The sequence below is a fragment of the Marmota marmota genome, unplaced genomic scaffold (genome assembly GCF_001458135.2).
Source record: "Marmota marmota marmota unplaced genomic scaffold, marMar, whole genome shotgun sequence".
In the NCBI taxonomy this organism is placed as follows: domain Eukaryota; kingdom Metazoa; phylum Chordata; class Mammalia; order Rodentia; family Sciuridae; genus Marmota; species Marmota marmota.
In genome coordinates this window covers 783,236-802,929 of record NW_026000173.1, presented here as the reverse complement: position 1 = coordinate 802,929, position 19,694 = coordinate 783,236, and the positions used below count along the sequence as shown (strand labels likewise).

General features: G+C 36.5%; 1 protein-coding gene across 1 annotated transcript; it reads left to right on the top strand.

Annotated features, from left to right (window-relative positions):
• Window positions 1–2,385: 2,385 nt before the first annotated feature.
• On the top strand, window positions 2,386–15,842 carry Necap1 (NECAP endocytosis associated 1). The gene is made up of 8 exons (XM_015506579.2): window positions 2,386–2,576; window positions 7,977–8,077; window positions 8,232–8,336; window positions 9,184–9,265; window positions 10,104–10,212; window positions 10,326–10,509; window positions 13,688–13,790; window positions 14,119–15,842. Exons 1-8 carry the CDS (start codon window positions 2,482–2,484, stop codon window positions 14,165–14,167), a joined length of 828 nt encoding a protein of 275 aa, XP_015362065.1. The 5' UTR covers window positions 2,386–2,481; the 3' UTR covers window positions 14,168–15,842.
• Window positions 15,843–19,694: the final 3,852 nt, after the last annotated feature.

Here is a 19,694-nt window from a genome sequence, read left to right as displayed (position 1 = left end):
ACAAGGGAAATTAAATTTTTTTAAAATTGTTGATAGATGTTTATTTTATTTATTTATTATTTATATGTGGTGCTGAGAATCGGACCTAGTGCCTCACACATGCCAGGCAAGTAGAAATGGTTAAATAGAAGGTTTTTTTTTTTTTTTTAAAGATGGAAACAACCTGAATATACTTATATACTTATATGTTGAGAGAAAAGGGTGAATGGAAAAATTAGAGTTCTAAGATACAGAGAAGAAAGGAAACAGACAATGAAGTCAGGTTCCTGAAAAGGTTGGGGAGTAAAGAATTCAGGGCATGCACAAGTGGATAGGCAGAACTATAAGCAAAGATGCTAAAGAATAAGAATACAGTGGCATAAAGTTCAGAGAGTTCACAGAAATTTTGTTTTATGAGGGAAATAGTAAATTATTTATCTGTATAGAAAGAAGAGGAGAAAGCTTGGAGCTGTAAGCTTGAAAAGAGCACTAATGTTTGGAACAACCATTGAAAGGCATAAGATTGGTAATTATCAAGGCCAAATCTCAGGGCAAATCTAAGACTTGTACCACAAAGTTTTATGTACACCAATCTCTAACGTTATGTAATTTGTTTTTGGGGGCATAATGGAGGTGCATGGTTGGAGTATACATTACTGGAGTCTTTTTGGCTGGCTGTGGTAAAAGAGCAAAGGGGGTTTAAGGATACTGGCAAAAGGAGAGTTGAAACAGAAAAGAGGAATAAAAAGGAGAAAGATAATATGATTGCACGACATGATGAATTACAAGCTGTAATGAGACTTCAATTGTGAAAGAAGTTAGGATAAGAGTCTGTGATAAGCTAGATACAGAGTCCAAGATTTCAGAAATGGAGCCATTTTGGGTGTGAAAAAGCCTGATGAAGAGCAAGGACATGAGACGAAATAAGAGTTAAAGATGATTTCTAGGTCAGAGGAGTGTGTGACTAGGAAGATTTAACAATATGAAACTAGAAGTCTCTAAGATGGCAAGATTTGGGAGGAAGAATATAAAACAGTAAAAATTGAACAATAAGTGATAGTGACTGTTGACACAGAAGGGGGCGGGAATGTACCTTGTGGTATAGTCACATGACTTAGGTTTCAAGTGAGATCATAAGGTCAGAAATAGAAACAATAGTCCACTTCCCTCTCTTTACTTCTTTTTAAAAATGTATTAAGTGAAGGTGGTAGCTATATTTATTCTTTTTTTTTTTTTAGAGAGAGAGAGAGAGAGAGAGAGGGAGAATTTTAATATATATTTTTTAGTTTTCGGCGGACACAACATCTTTGTTTGTATGTGGTGCTGAGGATCGAACCTGGGCTGCATGCATGCCAGGCAAGAGCGCTACCACTTGAGCCACATCCCCAGCCCAGCTATATTTATTCTTTAAAAATTTTTTTCTTTTTAGTTATACATGACCATAGAATGTATTTTGACATACATAGAGTATAACTTCCCATTCTTGTGGTTGTATGTGATGTGGAGTTACACTGGTTATATATTCATATGTGAACATAGGAAAGTTATGTCTGATTCATTCTACTGTCTATTTATTCTTTTTATAATTATGGAAAAGCGGAGAAATATATGGGGTATAAAATATTTCTCCCATCCAGTCCTCTATTCTTTGAAACCCTTTTAAATCCACTTACATGCATACACATGTAATTTTTTTTTTTTTAATCTTGCATCCATCCAGGGCAAAATTTTTTTAAATTATTTTTTTTTTAGTTGTAGATGGACACACAATCTTTTAAAATTTTTTTCTTTTTATTTTTTTGTGGTGCTGGGGATTGAACCCAACGCCTTGTGCATGCCAGGCAAGCACTCTACCAACTGAGCTATGTCCCTAGCCCTACACATGTAATTTTTGTGTTTTGACATAAATTGATAGTTATATGTTTTTCGTTTTGTTTTTGCAGTCCCCCCCCCCCCCCCCNCCAAAAAAAAAAAAAAAAAAAAAAAAAAATCAATCAATCAATCAATCAATCAGGCTGGGCATTTTTAACAGATTCTGGAAGGTAAAAAGCACGTGTCCATGAGTGTCCCAAACATTTCCCGCAGGTACCGGGTATGAGATTCCACAAGAGGAGGTATCATTTTCCTGCCAGGAACCTATGATTAAAAAGTGGCTCTTGGAAGGCACTCAGCCAGATTTCCAGATGAGGTCCCATCCTTCTGAGAGATGCGGGGACCTGCCGGCAAGATGACGCTTTCTACGGGACAGAGATTTTCATAACGTAAGTCGTTCGCCGAGAAGGCATTTTGCCATTACTCAAGATGGTGAACAGGGTATCCTCAGTGTTCCCAGGTTCCAATATGGATCCCCTAACCCGCGCCATCGAAGAGGTTAATTTCAGGATTGAAACCGAACTTGGGAGGAAGTGACGCAGCGGAAGTAGTCGCTTACGCAACTCCCTCCTCAACGTCCCGCCCCCGGCTCTACGCCCCGCCCCTGGCGACGCGGAGAGCGGAGTCAAGATGGCGGCCGAGTTGGAGTATGAATCTGTGCTGTGTGTAAAGCCGGACGTCAGCGTCTACCGGATTCCACCCCGGGCCTCCAACCGCGGTTACAGGTACCAACTCTGAGGCACTGCCGCACACGTGTCGGGAATGACATTTCTGTTTTTAAAGTAGCACGCTGTCTTTGCTCTAGGTTGTCACCTTGCTAGCTTACCCTCTGGGTTGTTACCGTCCTGTTCTCTTGTTCCACTTCTACATAGTTCATTATCATTGGTCTTGTTTCCGCCAGTTATCCTTTTTTTTTTTTTTATTTTTTACCATCCTGAATCATTCCACTTCTCCTCCCCCATCTCTCTTGGGACATCCATATGCTCCCCATCATCCACATCCATTCATATCTGTTCCATCGCCATTCACCTTCTGTTCTTTCTTAAGTGCGTCCTTCAGCTTGTAATCCTCTCTCCCAAATCCCTGACAAATACATTTCCAGTACCCACTGCACACATGTGGGTAATCATTGTGTTATTGGTCACTGTTGAATGATCAAATTTATCTTTTGTACTGTTGTCAGTCTCACATCAAGTATCATTATTCATCATTCGGTTTTTCCTACGATTGTTTTGCTAGTGGCAAATATAATGATCATAAGTTTTCCAATGATTGTCTATTATGCTTCTTTTCAATATATTTTCTTGGTTATATTGTATTTTTTTGTCTTCCTTTCCTTCCTCTCATTTTCTGTAGTGTTTCTGTCCAGGATTAATGCAGCATTTTCTTGGTAGGGCCTAACTAACAACCTCATAATCCAGTAACTATTAAGGTCTGAGTAGTGCTATGTTATGTAGTTGAAAGATAATCCACTGGCATAGAAGTTAAAAAAATATGAGTATGAGCCCTGGCATTAAATGCCTGTATAACTTGGGGGGAAATCTTAAGCCTCTCCAAGGCTTAGTTTTTTCATCTGTGAAATAGAAAAAAATGCTCTTCTTATGTACATCGAGTGAGGTTTTGGAGAGAAAAATGAAATCATAGTAGATAGGAAAGAATATAAGAAACATCAAAGCATCATAATTACACATGCTGTTCTTATTTCTCTCTCTTATTCATATTACCATAAGGATTTTTCTCTTGGTATTTACCATTACTTTGGCTGAAAAGTTATCTTCTCCATAGGTCCATTTTGCCTCTTTACCTGAGGTTCATTTATCATGAAGCAATATCTTTGTACTTGCAGACTTATGCACTGGGCCCTTGTGAGTTTACCTTTTAAAGAACTAGTTCTATTTTCAAGAAGCTGTCAGCTAGACCCCATATATAGAAATCATGGTTTTTGATGGTATTTACGGTTAATATATAATTTTGACTCATCTTAGACATAACCTTCTTTGGGAAGCCCTGCCTGACTCTTCCTTTCTGATTTAGGTATGCTCTCTTTGTGTTTCATTGGTACCCTTTGGTTGTCTCCATCTCAGTGCTCTGCATTCTCTTTTGTAGTGGATTGTTCATATTCCTGTTTCTCCAGAGTAGGTAAAATGTCAACAACCTGAGGTCTTTTTAAATTTTGTATTCTTAGGGTCTAGCACAGTGTGCGACACTTAATGGGCACTCTGTAAATGCTGAATGAAAGAAGAAATTAGTTAGATAATATAGATAAACCTGATCATATAAATTAACATAGCTTGAACTGCTAAATAAGGTCAAATACCTCATGACTTTGAACTTTCAGGAGTTAAGACTTTCTAAATGATATGATACACATTGAAGTTGAAGTCTGTTTCTTATATTCTACTTCAGGCATTTAAAAACATCTTCACTCTCACCTATTTGCATTCTTTACCTTTACTTTCTAGTTTATCCGTAAGCCTTTATTTATATATCAGTTAATTACAATGAGCCATTAAAGCAATTTCTTAATTTTCCTTTACACTCTTTCCTGTTATCCTCCTGTGTTTTTCATGATTATTAGAATTTTTAACCTTCAATAGGCATTTTATCTTTTCTTCTTTAGTATGGTGAATGAATACAGCAGAATTAAGTTTGAATTGTATCTCTTCATTTCTTTGCTGGGTTACCTTTGGCAAATCACTTAACTGTATCAAACTTTAGGCTTCTTATCTGTAAAAATGAATATAGCAGTACTTACCTTGTAAGATTTTCTCAATTTTTACAAGAATAGGCTTAATGCCAGGCATATAATAGATACTTTATAAATTTACTTTTTTCTTTGTCTGAATAGTCTTTCTTATTGTTTCCCAGATCCCATTTTACATTATGAGCATGATTTATTCTTTAGGCTGCCTTTAAAGGACAAATTGGGCTTTTTAGCAAGCAGGGGGATTCCTACCTTTGAGTGACAAGTAAGATCAAAGGGAATAAAATGACTTTATATAAACTGTTGCTTCCTAAACAGTCACTGCTTATCAGACTTTTGGACCAAAAGAGAAGGAAAATATAGGTTGATCAGAAATTTATAAATGAATAGAAAATGATTTTCCATTCTATAAATTTTTTTCCTTCATCACTACTTTCCTCCCCTACCTAAATTAATATTAAATTCTGTAGTATTTTAATTTTAATGTAAAGAATACTGGACTTTGAATTAGGTAATATTACTGAAATTAGGCATTATTTTCCTTTATTGAGAGAGAAAAAGGGTGGGGAGACATACTTTTCATGGCTGCTCTAAGGGTTTAATAAAAGGTACATGTGGAAACTTATTGTGATTTATAGTAATGACTTATACATACAGTTTTAGGCTAATGTAAATGAAAATTTGTGAAATCAGTTCATAGTATTGTCAAAAGACCAGCAAAACCAAGAGTTCTTTAGGCTAGGTTTTGGAGTAGGAGAGGAACTAAGGCTCATGGCTTAGGGAAACTGCTGTAATGAATATCCATTTTACTTACTGAGAATTTGCTAATTTTCAATAAGAGAATTGGGTACTAGATAAAAAGACAAAGAGTCTGAACTGGAAGAAATACATCCAGTAGGATTGTTTCTAATATTTTCAATAGCTCACTTATGCTTAAGTCTAGCTTTTGGTATGACCAGAATAAGTAAACGTTAAGTATATAAATAATTAATAGAGGGGATCTGTAGAGTATTCTAATCTAGATCAGATTCAGATACTTGAGGGTCTTAGAGGGCAGAGCATCAAAAGGGAAGGGAATGATAAGAATTTATCTTACAAATCCTGTCAAAAACCTGTGCTACATTTTTTACTTTCTTCATTTCAGCCTTTTGCATATTATGTTAAACTCATTTTTGTTCATATATACCTTATTGTTACTTTTTTTTAGCCTCTAAGTATTAGTCTTCAGGTTCTTAAGGGGTGCATTATTAATAACTTTTATTTTCCTCTCCCTTTTCTATACTCCTGGCAAAACAAGTCACAATTTTATAAATGTTCATAAAAATCCACCATAAGTAATAGTTAGATTTTGTTCAAGTTCATGTAAACACATGTCATCTGAGTATACATTTTAGTATTTCTAATGTTTTTACAGACATTTGTGTTTTCATTCCAGATTTTTCTTCTGAATTTGGGCTCACATATATTCAATTTCCTAGTCTACATCTCCTCTTAAATCTTTTTGACATCTAGAACTCAGCATCTCCAAAAGAAAACATCTAATCTTTATTCCCAGTGAGGCTCCACCTTTGGCCTTCCTCATCTCAGTTATTGGTAACTCCTTTGCTCAGGCTAAAATTCTTAAAATAACCCTATACTTCTCTTTTTCTCTTCTGACATATCCAATCCATTAGGAAATCCTACTCCCTTTCCTTTAAATATATCTAGAATCTAGCCAGTTCTGCTATTATCTTTTCTGAGCCATCATCATGAATCACCTAGATTACTGCAATACTCTTTTAACTAATCTCTGTGCTTCGGCCATCATGTCCATACATCTCTTCTCCACTCAGCAGACAAACTAATCCTTTTAAGACATAAGGCAGGTCATGTCATATCTGCTGAAAGCCTGCAATGGCTCCTCTTTTACTCAGTAAATGGCCAAGTTGTTTTGATAGCCTGTAAACCCCTTCCTGCATGAACTGGCTCTCTGTACCTCTCCCTCTTGGTCTCTTACTCTATTCTAAGCACAGTGACTTTCTTGCTGTCCCTCAAACATGCCAAGCATGTTCTATTTTTTTTTTTTTTTTTAAGAGAGAGAGAGAGAGAGGGGGAGAGGGAGAGAATTTTTTAATATTTATTTTTTAGTTTTCGGCAGACACAACATCTTTGTATGTGGTGCTGAGGATCAAACCCGGGCCGCACGCATGCCAGGCGAGCGCGCTACCGCTTGAGCCACATCCCCAGCCCCCCAAGCATGTTCTTACCTTAGCATCTTTGCACTAGCCATTCCCTGGACCCAGAAATCTTGATCCTCTAGGTAGTTCCCCTCACTTACTTAACAACTTTTGCTCACATTCCACCCACCTAGTGAGGCATACCCTGACCACCCTCTTGAATATTGCAACCTGTTTACTCTCCCACTGCTTTCCCCAAACTTCATGTCTGCCTCTTTATTTTCTTTTTACTTTAGCACTTATAACGTTCTAAGATACTATGTTATGTTATTTATCATTCTGCCTTTTTAAAAATAAATATTTATGTTTTAGTTTTAGGTGGATACAATACATTTTATTTTTATGTGGTACTGAGGATTGAACCCAGTGCCTCACAGGTGCTAGGCGAGTGCTCTACCACTTGAGCCACAACCCCAGCCCCTCATGTTGCCTTTTTATTGTGTCTTTTTTTTTGGAATGTAAGTCTAATAAGAAGGAGGATGTTTTGTTTGCTTTTATGTCACAAGCATCTAGAACAATGCTTGTGACTTAATAAGCACTCTGGCTGTATTCAATGAAAGATAATATGCTCAGTGATTTGGGAAGGCTTCTGTTACCCAGGATATTTCAATTAGTAGATATACTTTGTTGTTACCTGATCAATAAAACACTATTATATACAATGTAATCTATAGTATGAATATAACATATTCATAAAAAGAAGCTTTTTTAAAAAATATTTATTTTTTAGGTGTAGATGGACACAGCACAATGCCTTTATTTTTATGTGGTGCTGAGGATTGAACCTGGGTCCCGCCCATCCTAGGCGAGTGCTCCACCGCTGAGCCACAATCCCAGCCCATAAGAAGTTTTTTTATTTTTATTTTAAATTTTTTTTTGCAGTGTCTCACACATGCTAGGCAAGCACTTTGTCACTGAGCAACACCCCCAGTTCCAAGAAATTTTATATTTTTTATGGCTTTTATTTATACTTTTACTTGTTCTTGTTGACACTTTTTTTAGACTCTAAAATCCTCCAGTAGTAACATAACAAGAGGCAGCTGTATAAGAAGATCATGGATATTATTTTTTTGATTATTTAATAAGTAGAAAGAATAGGCAATTCAGGACAGACATGTAGCAATGTGGCAGATGATTATGGGTAGGCTTTAGTAATATTAAAGAAATGTACCTGAGGCCTGAGGCTTCCCATTTTCCTGTTCTAGGGCATCTGACTGGAAATTAGACCAACCTGATTGGACCGGTCGTCTCCGAATTACTTCAAAAGGAAAGATTGCCTATATCAAACTCGAAGATAAAGTTTCAGGTAAAGTGCAGGTGACCCTTTAATATATTAAGGGTTTTGGTTTAACGTGCTTTTATAAATACCTTTAAGTTGGGGACCTAGAATGGAAATACTTGTTAATTGGAGTTCTGATTTTTTGCTTCCTTTGCTCAGAGGTCTTTTTCTTATTTGTCAGGAGAGCTCTTTGCTCAGGCACCAGTAGAACAATATCCTGGTATTGCTGTGGAGACAGTGACAGATTCTAGCCGCTACTTTGTAATTCGGATCCAGGATGGTACTGGTAAGGGATCTGAGATTTTGAATGGGATGTAGTTAGGAAAATGAACAAGGCACTTCAGTGAAATTGTGTTCTGATTGTATTTCTTACTTCTATTTACTAAATTATTCCTTTTCTTTCTCTGAAGTTGCTATAACTGTTGAGGGAGAAGTATTAACCTGTTATTTGTAATAGATATGAACACAAGTTCAAGATGTGGTAATTAATAGGTAGGACTTAAAATGAATTATGCATATCTAATGAAAGAATTGACACATTTTGCTCCTTTATGGTTTGTGGTGGTTTTTGGTGGGACTATCTTGAGTCTGTATTTCTAGGACAGTGATTCTCAATTCTGTCTTTCTTTTTCCACTACTGGGATTGAACCCAGGGGCACTCTACCACTGAGCTACATCCCTAGGCCTTTTAAAATTTTTATATTTTGAAACAAATTTCCCTGAGTTGTCAAGGCTGTCCTTAAACTGTGATCTTCTTGCCTCAACCTCTGAGTCATTCGGATTAGAGGCATATGCCACAACTCCTGGCTTAATCATTTCTTCATAGTTTATAACAGGAAGAAAGAAGTATTGTAGATTTTGCAGGTCAAATAGTCTCTGTTGCACCTAGCATTCTCAGTTTTGCTGTTGTATTATGAAAGCAGCAGTAGACAATAATTGATATAGCTATGTATCAATAAAACTTTATTTACAAAAACAAACAATGATAGAATTTGCCCATAACTGTATGTAGCCTATTGAGTGGGTCTTGTGAGAAAATGTTTTATATTCATAGACTTTATATAGTTAGAGTAACTTGCATATTTTCATTGGGCAGAAACTTCTTATACTTAGTATTCCTGACTTTTTCACAGGTCGAAGTGCGTTCATTGGCATTGGATTCACAGATCGGGGAGATGCCTTTGACTTTAATGTTTCCTTGCAAGATCACTTCAAGTGAGTAAAGTTTGTCCTTAGTTACCATGTTAAATGCTTATGGGAGTGTCCCTTTTCAATTGAATGGGCACTGTTGCTTTGGCCTTCTGGTTTCTTTATTTGGTATACTAGTTCATTATGAATATAAATCTCCCCCCTTCATGCCTGTTTCCTAATCTTTGTATCTATTCTGGTTTCTTTCTGTATTGTCTATAATATGTTTTAGATCCCTTGTATAATGATTTGTGATGATGCTTCTGTTTATGCCTCTCGGAAAATTTGCCCTTGCTTTTAGGAAGTGGAGGGAGAATATAGTTAACAGCAGGGCTATATATGAAGTGAGGAGTTGTGTACCAATTTTGTTAACTTATATAGCTGTATGTTTTGTGCATTCATGTCTTCAGCCCACCTGATTTTAGTACAGCTTTGCTAGACACTACTATATATATCATCAGCTTTCTACCTCAAGAACAAACATATTTCTGCTTTTCTGCTTCAGGATTCTGAAGTTGTTGAAGGCCACTTGGTTAGCAGAACAGTGTAATCTGCAAGGACTAAGGAACACCCACTCTGGGACAGTGTCCAACTGTCAGATAGAAAATGGTGGCTAGATGCCCTCCTTTGAAGAGGGACCAGTTTAATACACATTCTTTATGGTTTCTCAGAGGGTTCTTAATGGGACTGAACCCCAGTTGGCCTCTTTCTTAGCTTCTTATCTCCTTTTCCTTTCTGATTTTTCATGATTCCTTACTCTGTATTTTGGAATCCCATTTCATACAAACTAAATATACCCAAACTTGTGTGTCAGACTTTGCTTTCAGGGAATCTCAAACTAAGATAAATTACTGTTTTCCCAAAGGTGGGTAAAGCAGGAATCTGAGATTTCCAAAGAATCTCAGGAAATGGATACTCGTCCCAAGTTGGATCTAGGCTTCAAGGAAGGACAGACCATCAAGTTGAGTATTGGGGTGAGTATTTTTTTTTTTTAATGTATTTTCCTGTTCTTCTCTAAGTTTGTGACATTTCTTTCTCTCTCTTTCTCTCTCACTCTCTCACTCTCCCTCCTCTTCCTCCTGTTTAGAACATTACAACCAAGAAAGGAGCTGCTTCTAAGCCCAGGACTACAGGAGCTGGGGGCCTAAGTTTACTTCCTCCTCCCCCTGGAGGCAAAGTCACTATTCCCCCACCATCTTCCTCAGTTGCCATCAGTAATCATGTCACTCCACCACCCATTCCAAAATCTAACCATGGAGGTAGTAATTCAGGTAAATCTAAAACTTCTAAGTTTGGTAAATCATATCTAATGTTGTAATTGGATAAACCAGTTTTCTAACAGAGTACTAATGTTTTTGCTAAGAAGTGACTTTTTGACAAGGTGATTTTGGCAAAGAATCAGGTTTTTTTTTTTTTTCTTGATGAACTTAGTTACTGTATTTAGTGGGTTCTTTGACAGAAAATTTATTAAAAAAACTGTTTCCTTCATTGTTCATTGGTTAGATGCTTGTAGGCATGTGAATCAGATAGACCAACATTATGATTGTGGCTCTAATACTTTATATCTGAGTGCACTTGATAAATATTTCTTAAGTTCATTGAGTCTTAGTTTTCTTTCTCCAAAATGGAGATGTAAAGCTATGTCATCATAGTAAGGTTAAATGATAGGATAACACCCAGCACATTTCTTGGGATATAGTAGCCATTTAGTAAATTATTATTATTTCTTAATCCTTTACAAAATCAGTTGAGAGAAAAGGAATTGTGTTCGTCCTAACTATCTGGTGCGAAAAAGATATAGTTAAATAAGAACATTAGAACTCAAAAGAATTTTCCTGAGATTAGAGAACCAGATATTAGATACAGGGAGTTTTAACTTAATGTATTAGGCAATACAAATAATTTTTGAATTAATTCTAAAGGTAAGTTTTCTCTTTCTGCAACTAATCATCTGTAGGGACGGCCCAAGTCTGTTTTCTTTTTCTTAGTACTAGGGATTTTTGGGGGGAGCAGGGATGGAGGGAGGCTGGGGATTCAACTTAGGGCCTCACACTCTGAGCTTTATCACTAAGCTGTATCCCCCGCCCTGTACTGATGATTGAACCTAGAGCCTCATATATGCCAGGTAAGTGTTCTGCAGCTGAGCTACATCCCTAGCTCTTTCTAGAGTTTTTAGGTGAAAATGTTGTAACCACTTCTCTTGGTGTCACCAGCACTGGGAATAGTATCTAAAATTCATTTTTTTTAAATTGAACTTTTTATTTTTAGATAATTATAGGTTCACATGCAATTGTAAGACTAATACAAGGAAATCCTGTGTAACTTTTATCCAATTTCCCTCAATGGTGACATCTTATAAAATTATTAAATATCATAATCAGGAAATTGACATTGAAATCTCTGCCAATCTTATTCAGATTTTACCGTTTTTTTTTTTTTTTTTGGTGTGTGTGTGTGTGTGGTGCTAGGGATCGAACGTTCCCAGGGCCTTGTGCATGCGAGGCAAACACTCTATCAACTGAGCTATATTGCCGGGGTCCTGCCCTAGCGGGGTCCAGGGAGTCCTGAAGGATGAGTGGCGTCGGCGAAAAGATGAGACAGGAGTCATTCCGTTGGAGCAATCTCCAGAGAAAGAGCTCTAATGCAGCTTTCTCTGGGTCATCTTTTATTACAATTTTTCTCATTATAGATTCAGAATACGTCATTAATTATATTTTAAAACTTTGCCAAGACATGACATTTCCTTAACCATGATTGGGGGTACAAAAAATGTAACATTAATTTACATTTTTCTAGGATATGACCTTCAGTTATATAATTATTAAAAGTACAGAATCATTAATAAAATATGTCACTAATTTACATTTTTCAGATTTTCCCAAGATTTACTATTTTTCCCAAGATATGTTATTTTCTTATTAACTAATGCTAAACTACGTAACCAGACTCTAAGTCTCCTAACCAATCATTAACCTAAAGTACACTTGTACTTTATTTCTAATCTAAAATTCCCATCTAAAAAAGTCCCTTTAAATCTTATATTTAAAACATCCTAAAGTTTATGAATCATTCTTAAAACATATCAAAAACCTATACAACTAAAAACTTAAGAATTTCTAAACTTAAGAATCTAAATAAAATAATATTTCTAACATTATTCTAAAACTGTGTCTTTTAAAGCTGTTTTAATTAATTCCTAAATTTATTCTCATAAAACTGGTTGAGCTGCTTTCTCAAAGAGTTTCTTTGTTTCTCAGTCAAGGTGCACTAGTTCTCATATCTTTATAATCTTTCTCAATAGAAAGTAAGTTCTAAAAATCAATCCACTTTCCACCAATATTAACTATGCTCATCATATATCCCTATGTAAAGTAAGAAAGGGTTTATAAAAAGAGAAGAATATATGTTTTAACTTTCCTAAGTGTAAAAATGAGACTACATGTGGTGAACTTTGTAAAATAAGCATACTGATTAGGTTTTCTAAGAGGCCGGAAATATGGGCTTGGGTTCTAGTTGATATAATCAGTGTGGTGCCTAAAATTCTCATGACCTTTCAAAGGATGATTGTTGTCCGTTATCAGGTTTGTCCACAATGTACTGAGATAGAAGAACAGCCTTCTACTTTGTCCTTGATATGCTGAGGGGTAGTAGAACAGCCTCCAAGGCATGAACTACCTGTTATGTTCTAGCCATCTGAAATTTAATTTGTTTGGCATTTAACATACTTATGCCTCCTGTCAGAAACATAAGCATGAAAATGCAAAGTCCCAATTACATAAAAAAGGGTCTCATGGTTTCGGTTTCCCACCAACCAGCGTGGCTTTGCCAGCATTCATCCTCACTGTGACCCTGACAAGACAGTGGGAGAGCGGCTTTGCCAACACTTTTTCTCACTGTGACCCTGTCAAGACAGTGAGTGGGGGATCGCCTCCCAGATTTTACCAGTTTTACATGTATTTGTTTGGGTATATGTTTCTTTAGTTTTATGCAGTTTTGTCATGCATTGATTAGTCACAGATTGGTCATTATAACTAGGCTACAGAATAGTTCCATAACTCTAAGGAATCCTTTGTGTCACCCTTTTATAACCACACTGATCTCCTTTTTAGTCTTTCTTTGCTCAACCCTATTCTGGTCTCTTTCTGTGTAACTTTGTCACTTGTGGAATGTTACATAAATTGAATCATATAGTTTGTAACCATTTGGGCCTGGCTTTTTACACTGAGTGTAAATTTCTTGAGATTAATCCAAGTTGTGTATATCAATAGTTCCCTTTTATTGCTGAGTAGTATTCTATGATGTTATCCATGGAAGGACATTTGGGTTGTTTCCAGTTTTTGGCAATTATAGGTAAAGCTGCTGTGACATTTGTTTATAGGTTTTTGTGTGAACATTTCCAGGATTTTTATTGTGTCCCTTTTTCTTTTTTCTCCTCTTACCTGTGTTCAGATATCCTTTTAGATTTGGATTCTCCTATACCTGTCACAACAACAGCACCAGCTCCAGTTTCTGCAAGCAATGACTTGTGGGGAGACTTTAGTACTGCATCCAGGTAGTGAACATAGTGAAACCAGCATACTTTGACTCAGTGTTTAGAAGATTTGTACGGTCAAATTAATCTGTGATGTGGGAAAGCAGGGGATTTGCAAGTCATAATAGAGTCTTTTGTAGGAGTTCTAGGAAAAGAAATGTAGTTGTGTTGGGAATGGTGGGAGAAGAAAACTCCAGGGTGAGGTTTAAGTGGGATATTTCAAGCCTTGGTAAGTAGAATTTGTGCAAAGTATGATTTTAGAAATTCTGGACAGTGATTTCTTGGAAATAAATAAATATAGTTATACTAATGTTATGCCTTTGGCTTTTTCTCTCTTTCTGTCTTGCAGCTCAGTTCCAAACCAGGCACCACAGCCATCCAACTGGGTCCAGTTTTGAATAGCATTGCAAGACAGTAAGGACAGACTTGAAGAATAAAAATGACGTTGAGGGCACCAATGTGTGAGGGAGGTTAGGAACCCCTTCCCTCCCCCAAACCAAAATTAATGGACAATCTTCTTCATAGCTTTTCCATTATATTCAAGTTGATTTATGTCACTCTTCTATGTCATTACTTGCTATACAGCCAAGAGAGTATCTGTTATTTCCTGGTGATTACCAATGCAGGAGAACAGTAGATCTTAACTATACTTGTGGCTGGCTATGCAGGGTTCAAAAGACCAGTGTCTTTTTGAGGGGAAATGACCTTTAATCCGTAAAATTTTTCTCCATCTTTTAAATTCTTGAACTTATTTTAGAATCATCTCATGATCCTTGTGTGCCTCTTTGTGAAACCCTATTTTACAATTTCACGGGAGACAAAGCCTTGAAACTTTCTTTTCCACCAACCCAAGACTCTAAAAATGGACAGGCTGACCTCAGTATTTACAGATTCAGAATTTTGATAAGGGTATGTTTGGAGAAAGATGGGTATCTTGGGTCTCTTCTGTATAGCCTCCAGGCTTGTCCTATTCAATGAACGTCCAGCACTAGGTGCAGCTCCATCGCCCTCTTGTGTGTTTACATGTCTTTTCCTATGATAAGAGGGTTGTATTGGTGGCATCGCTACTGTTGTGTTTATTGAATAGTGCAACATCTTTGACATCTTTGGATGTTTCTGGGATGGAGGAAGTTCAAGAGGCTGTGCTTTCCAAGTTATATTCCATAGAAGTTTTTGATTTCTTGCAGCTCCACCTCGTTGCTGCATTTGAAGCACAGCATTAATTTATGTTCACCCATTTATTTGACCTAATTTGAAGAGTTGTGTTTTTAACCTGATCTGTAGAACAGAGAGGTTGAAAGCACTTAAGTCTTATTCAGTACCCACATTGCCTTGCTGCCTGGGTATCTGACCCCTTTCCATAAGCATTTTTTTTTTTTTCAATCCATCTGGCTCTTCAATAGAAAGCTGCTATTACATATATTGTCACTTATGAAGGATGTTAGAGAGTCACAGCTTTATTGTGACAGGTTTTGTCTTGGACTTTGATACCCACTAGCTAGGGTATCTTAAAAGCAAGTTGCTCTCCCTTCACTTTCCTTTCCCTCTGCCCTGCCATTCCTTTTACAATGCTGTGAAGACAGTTCACCTCCTCAGATGAATGGGCACTACCTATTTTGTTTGTTAAAGGGCAATTTTGAGAATTAGATGGGAGGATGTAATTACTTCCCTTAGCACCTGTTTGGAGATTTACATTCTGGCTGAAGGGGGATCCTTATATTTAGTTTGAAAATATATTGTTTCTCCTGGATTCCATTCTTAACTCTTTCTAACTTTGGGTCCATAATTTTCATTGCTTCCCCTTCCAGGCAGCTCTATTCTTGCAGAGCCATGGCAGGACATTTTAAAATTCCAATAGAAAACACTAAAAAGAAAGTCTGTAGAATCACTAGTGACTAACTATTGGGAACCTATTTTCTCAATCTTCCTCCGTGTTGTGTTCTTTGTATTCTCAAGATGATAATATATTATGTATTTGAATTGCTGAAAAATTGAAAATGAAGTTTAAGATATATGTATATAAAGCGTATGCTGTATTGGTGCAATAATGGTAATTAAAAATATGGAAAATGATGTTTATCTTTTGTCTATTTAATTACCTTTTTAATTTAATTGACCCAATATAAATGGGCCAATAAGTAATAAAAGGGCATATATATCTATTACTTTTTTATTTTTTTTTTTAAGAAATGGGGCCTTAAGAATTTGAGAGTAGACCTTGATGCTCAAGGTTCTAAATAGACAGAATACGCCTTATAATACATGAATATTTATTATTTATTTGCTGGTACCATAATTTCATTTGCCTCAAATTATATTCATGACTAAGGCCACCTCTCACATCCTATAATATAATCAGCAGAAATGAAAAGAATCAGCATAAGAAACAGAACTAAAGTCAGTCATAAACTTTGGAAACTAGAAAAGATCTTGGGGTTCTTGTACAGTGATTGTCATAGAATATGTGGGTGCAGTAGACTTGCCTTACAAGAAATGTTAAAGGACGTTCTTTGAGCTGAAACAAAAGGCTGCCAATTAGTAGCATGAAAACATGAAAGGCCGGAGCGGTGGTGCACACCTGTAATCCAGTGGCTCTAGAGTCTGAGTCAGGAGGATCATGAGTTCAAAGCCAGCCTCAGCAAAAGTCAGGCACTAAGTAACTTGGTGAGACTCTGTCTCTAAATAAAATACAAAATAGGGCTGGGGATGTGGCTTAGTGGTCAGGTGCCTGTGAATTCAATCCCTGGTACTAAACAAACAAGCAAACAATAATACTGTGTGGTACTGTGTAAATCATGCACATCTAGTGAAGGACAAGAGTATTTAAATTTAAAACTATCAGATGAAATAGATATTATAAACAAGAGATAAGAGACATTGTAATAGAGGTCAATTTTTCAAGAGGTTATGACAATTGTAAATAAACATACAATATCAGAGCACCAAATTATAAACCTTTTAGTATATTCAAAGGGAGAAGTAGGCAGCTGTATAATAATAGTAGGGTATTTCAGTACCCCACTTTCAATAATGGGTAGAGCATGCAGACAAAATCAAAAGGAATCATTGAACTGGAATTGTACTTTAGACCAAATGGACCTAAGGGACATGTATATAACAACCATCTAAGAACACAGAATACATGTTATTAAGTGCCAATGAAACATTCTTCAGAATCTGGCATATGTTAGGCTGCAAAACAAGTTAACAAATTTAAGATGGTTGAAACTGTATCAAGTATCTTACTACAATGGTATGAAGCTAAAAATCAATAACAAGGGAAATTGGTGTTATGGTTTGAATATATGGTGTTGCCCAAAAGCTCATGTGTGAGACAATGCAAGAATGTTCAAAGGTTCAGCCTGCACAAAAATCAACTCAAAATGGATCAAAGACCTAGTAATTAGACCAGAAACTCCTAGAAGAAAATGTAGGATCAATACTCCAGCTTGAAGGAACAGGCAACAACTTTCTTAAAGCTCAGGAAATAATGCCAAGAAATAATAAATGGGATGGCATTAAATGAAAAAGCTGCATAGCAAAGGAAACAATTAGGAATGTGAACAGAACCTACAGAATGGAAGAAATTTTTTGCTAGCTATTATTCTGACAGGATTAGTATCTAGAATATACAAAGAACTCAAAACTTAACACCAAAATACCATGCAAACATCCCAATTAGTAAATAGGCAAATGAATTAAATGGACATGCCTCAAAAGAAGAAATAAAATTGGCCAAAAAATATATGAAAAAATGTTCAACACCATTAGCATTTGGGGAAAGGCAAATCAAAACTACACTGAAATTTCATCTCATTCCAGTCAGATTGGCAGTCATCAAGAATACAAACAATAATAGCTGGGCATGCTGGTACATGCCTGTAATTCAGTGGCTTGGGAGGCTGAGGCAGGAGGATTGCAAGTTCCAGCAAGTTAGTGAGAACCTGTCTCAAAAATAACAAATGGGGCTGGGGATATGATTCAGTAGTTGAGTATCCCTGGGTTCAGTCCCCAGTACTTGCCCCCAACTCCCTACCAAAAAAAAAGAATACAAAGCATTGTTGGAGGGAACGTGCAGAGAAAGGAACCCTTCCACTTTTGGAATTGTAAATTAGTACAACCACTATGGATATCAGTATAGAGGTTCTTCAAAAGAGTAAGCATGGAAGTACCATTTGACCCAACTATACCACTTCTTGGTATTTATCCTAAAGAATTAAAGTCATCACAGTGCAGTGATGCATGCATACCCATGTTTATAGCATCACAATTCACAATAGCCAAACTATGGAACCAACTTGAGTGTCCATCTTGGATGAATGGATAAAGAGAATGTGGTATATAAACACATTGGGGTTTTATTGAGCCATGAAGCAAAATGAAATTGTCATTTGCAGGAAAATGGATGGACTTAGAGACCCTTATGTTAAATGAAATAAATCAAATTCTAAAGATCAAGGCTTATTTGTTTTCTCTCATATGTGGAAGCTAGAGAGGAAAAAGAAAAAGAAAGATGTGGAGGGGATCTCAAGAAAATCAAAGGGAGATCAATAGAGGAAAGAGATCAGAAGTGGGAGGTAAAGAGGGAGGGGGGAAATTATATTGTTATATTGTGTATGCATGTATGAATATGTAACAACAAATTCCATCATTATGTGCAACTATAATGCACCAATAGGAAATGTGGAAAGAGAAAAAAAAGTTCAGAGGTGAAATGATTGGGTTATGACAGCATGGATCTAATCAGTGCATTAATTCACTGAGATTAACTGTGTGGTGTAGGATATGGCTGGAGGAGGTAGGTCACTGGGGCCAGGCATTAGGGTTTATATTTTGTTTCTGGTGAGTGGAGCTCTCTGTTTCATGATTGCCATGCCCTGAGCTACTTTCCTCCTCTACACCCTTCCACCATGATGTTTTGCCTCACCTCGGGTTCAGGGCAATGGAGTGGGATATCTATGTACTGAGACCTCTGAAACTGTGAGCACTAAATAAACTTTTCCTCCTCTAAAATTGTTCCTACCCAGGTGCAGTTGTGCACTCATGTAATATTACCCAGCAGCTCGGGAGGCTGAGGTAGGAGGATCACGAGTTCAAAGCCAGCCTCAGCAAAAGTATTGAGACATTAAGCAACTCAGTGAGACCTGGTTTCTAAATAAAATACAAAATAGGGCTGGGGTTGTGGCTCAGTGGTCGAGTGCCCTGAGTTCAATCCCTGCCTGACATGACCCCCCCTCATTAAAAAATTGTTCTTGAACAACTATAAATAAATAAATAAATAAATAAATAAATAAATAATTGTTCTTGTCAGATCTTTTGGTCACAGCGTGAAAAAAACTAACTAAAACAAAATTCATGAATATGTGGTAATCAAACATGTTCCTTAATAGCCAGTGTGTCAAGAAGGAATCAAAAAGGAAATTAAGGGGCTAGGAGTATAGCTCAGTAGTAGAGTGTTTGCCAAGTACGTTGTAAGGCCTATGTTTGATTCCCAGCACTGCAAGACAAAAAAATAAGTTAAAAAATATTTTGAGAAAAAAATAACAATATACCAAAACTTATGGGAAAAAAGGAATTTCAAGAGGAAAATTTATGATGATAAATGCTTGTTTTAAGAAAAAATAAAGGTCTCAAATAACTAATGTTACACATCAAGGAACCAGAAAAAGAACAAGTAGCCAAAAGTTGTCAGAAGGAAGAAAATAACAGTGAAAATCAGGGAAACAGAGACTAGAAAAACAATATAAAAGATTAACAGACTAGGGGCTGGGGTTGTAGCTCAGTGGTTGAGCGCTTGCTTCACATGCGTGAGGCACTAGGTTTGATCCTCAGCACCACATTAAAAAAATAAAATAAATATATTGTGTCCATCTACAACTAAAAAAAAAAATTAACAAACTAATAGTTGGATTTTGAAAGGTCATC

Coding starts and splice junctions, on each gene's coding strand:
- Necap1 (XM_015506579.2), top strand. CDS start 2,482: ATGGCGGCCGAGTTGGAGTATGAATCTGTGCTGTGTGTAAAGCCGGAC. Junction 2,577..7,976: donor GCCTCCAACCGCGGTTACAG/GTACCAACTCTG, acceptor TTCCTGTTCTAG/GGCATCTGACTGGAAATTAG. Junction 13,791..14,118: donor GACTTTAGTACTGCATCCAG/GTAGTGAACATA, acceptor TCTGTCTTGCAG/CTCAGTTCCAAACCAGGCAC.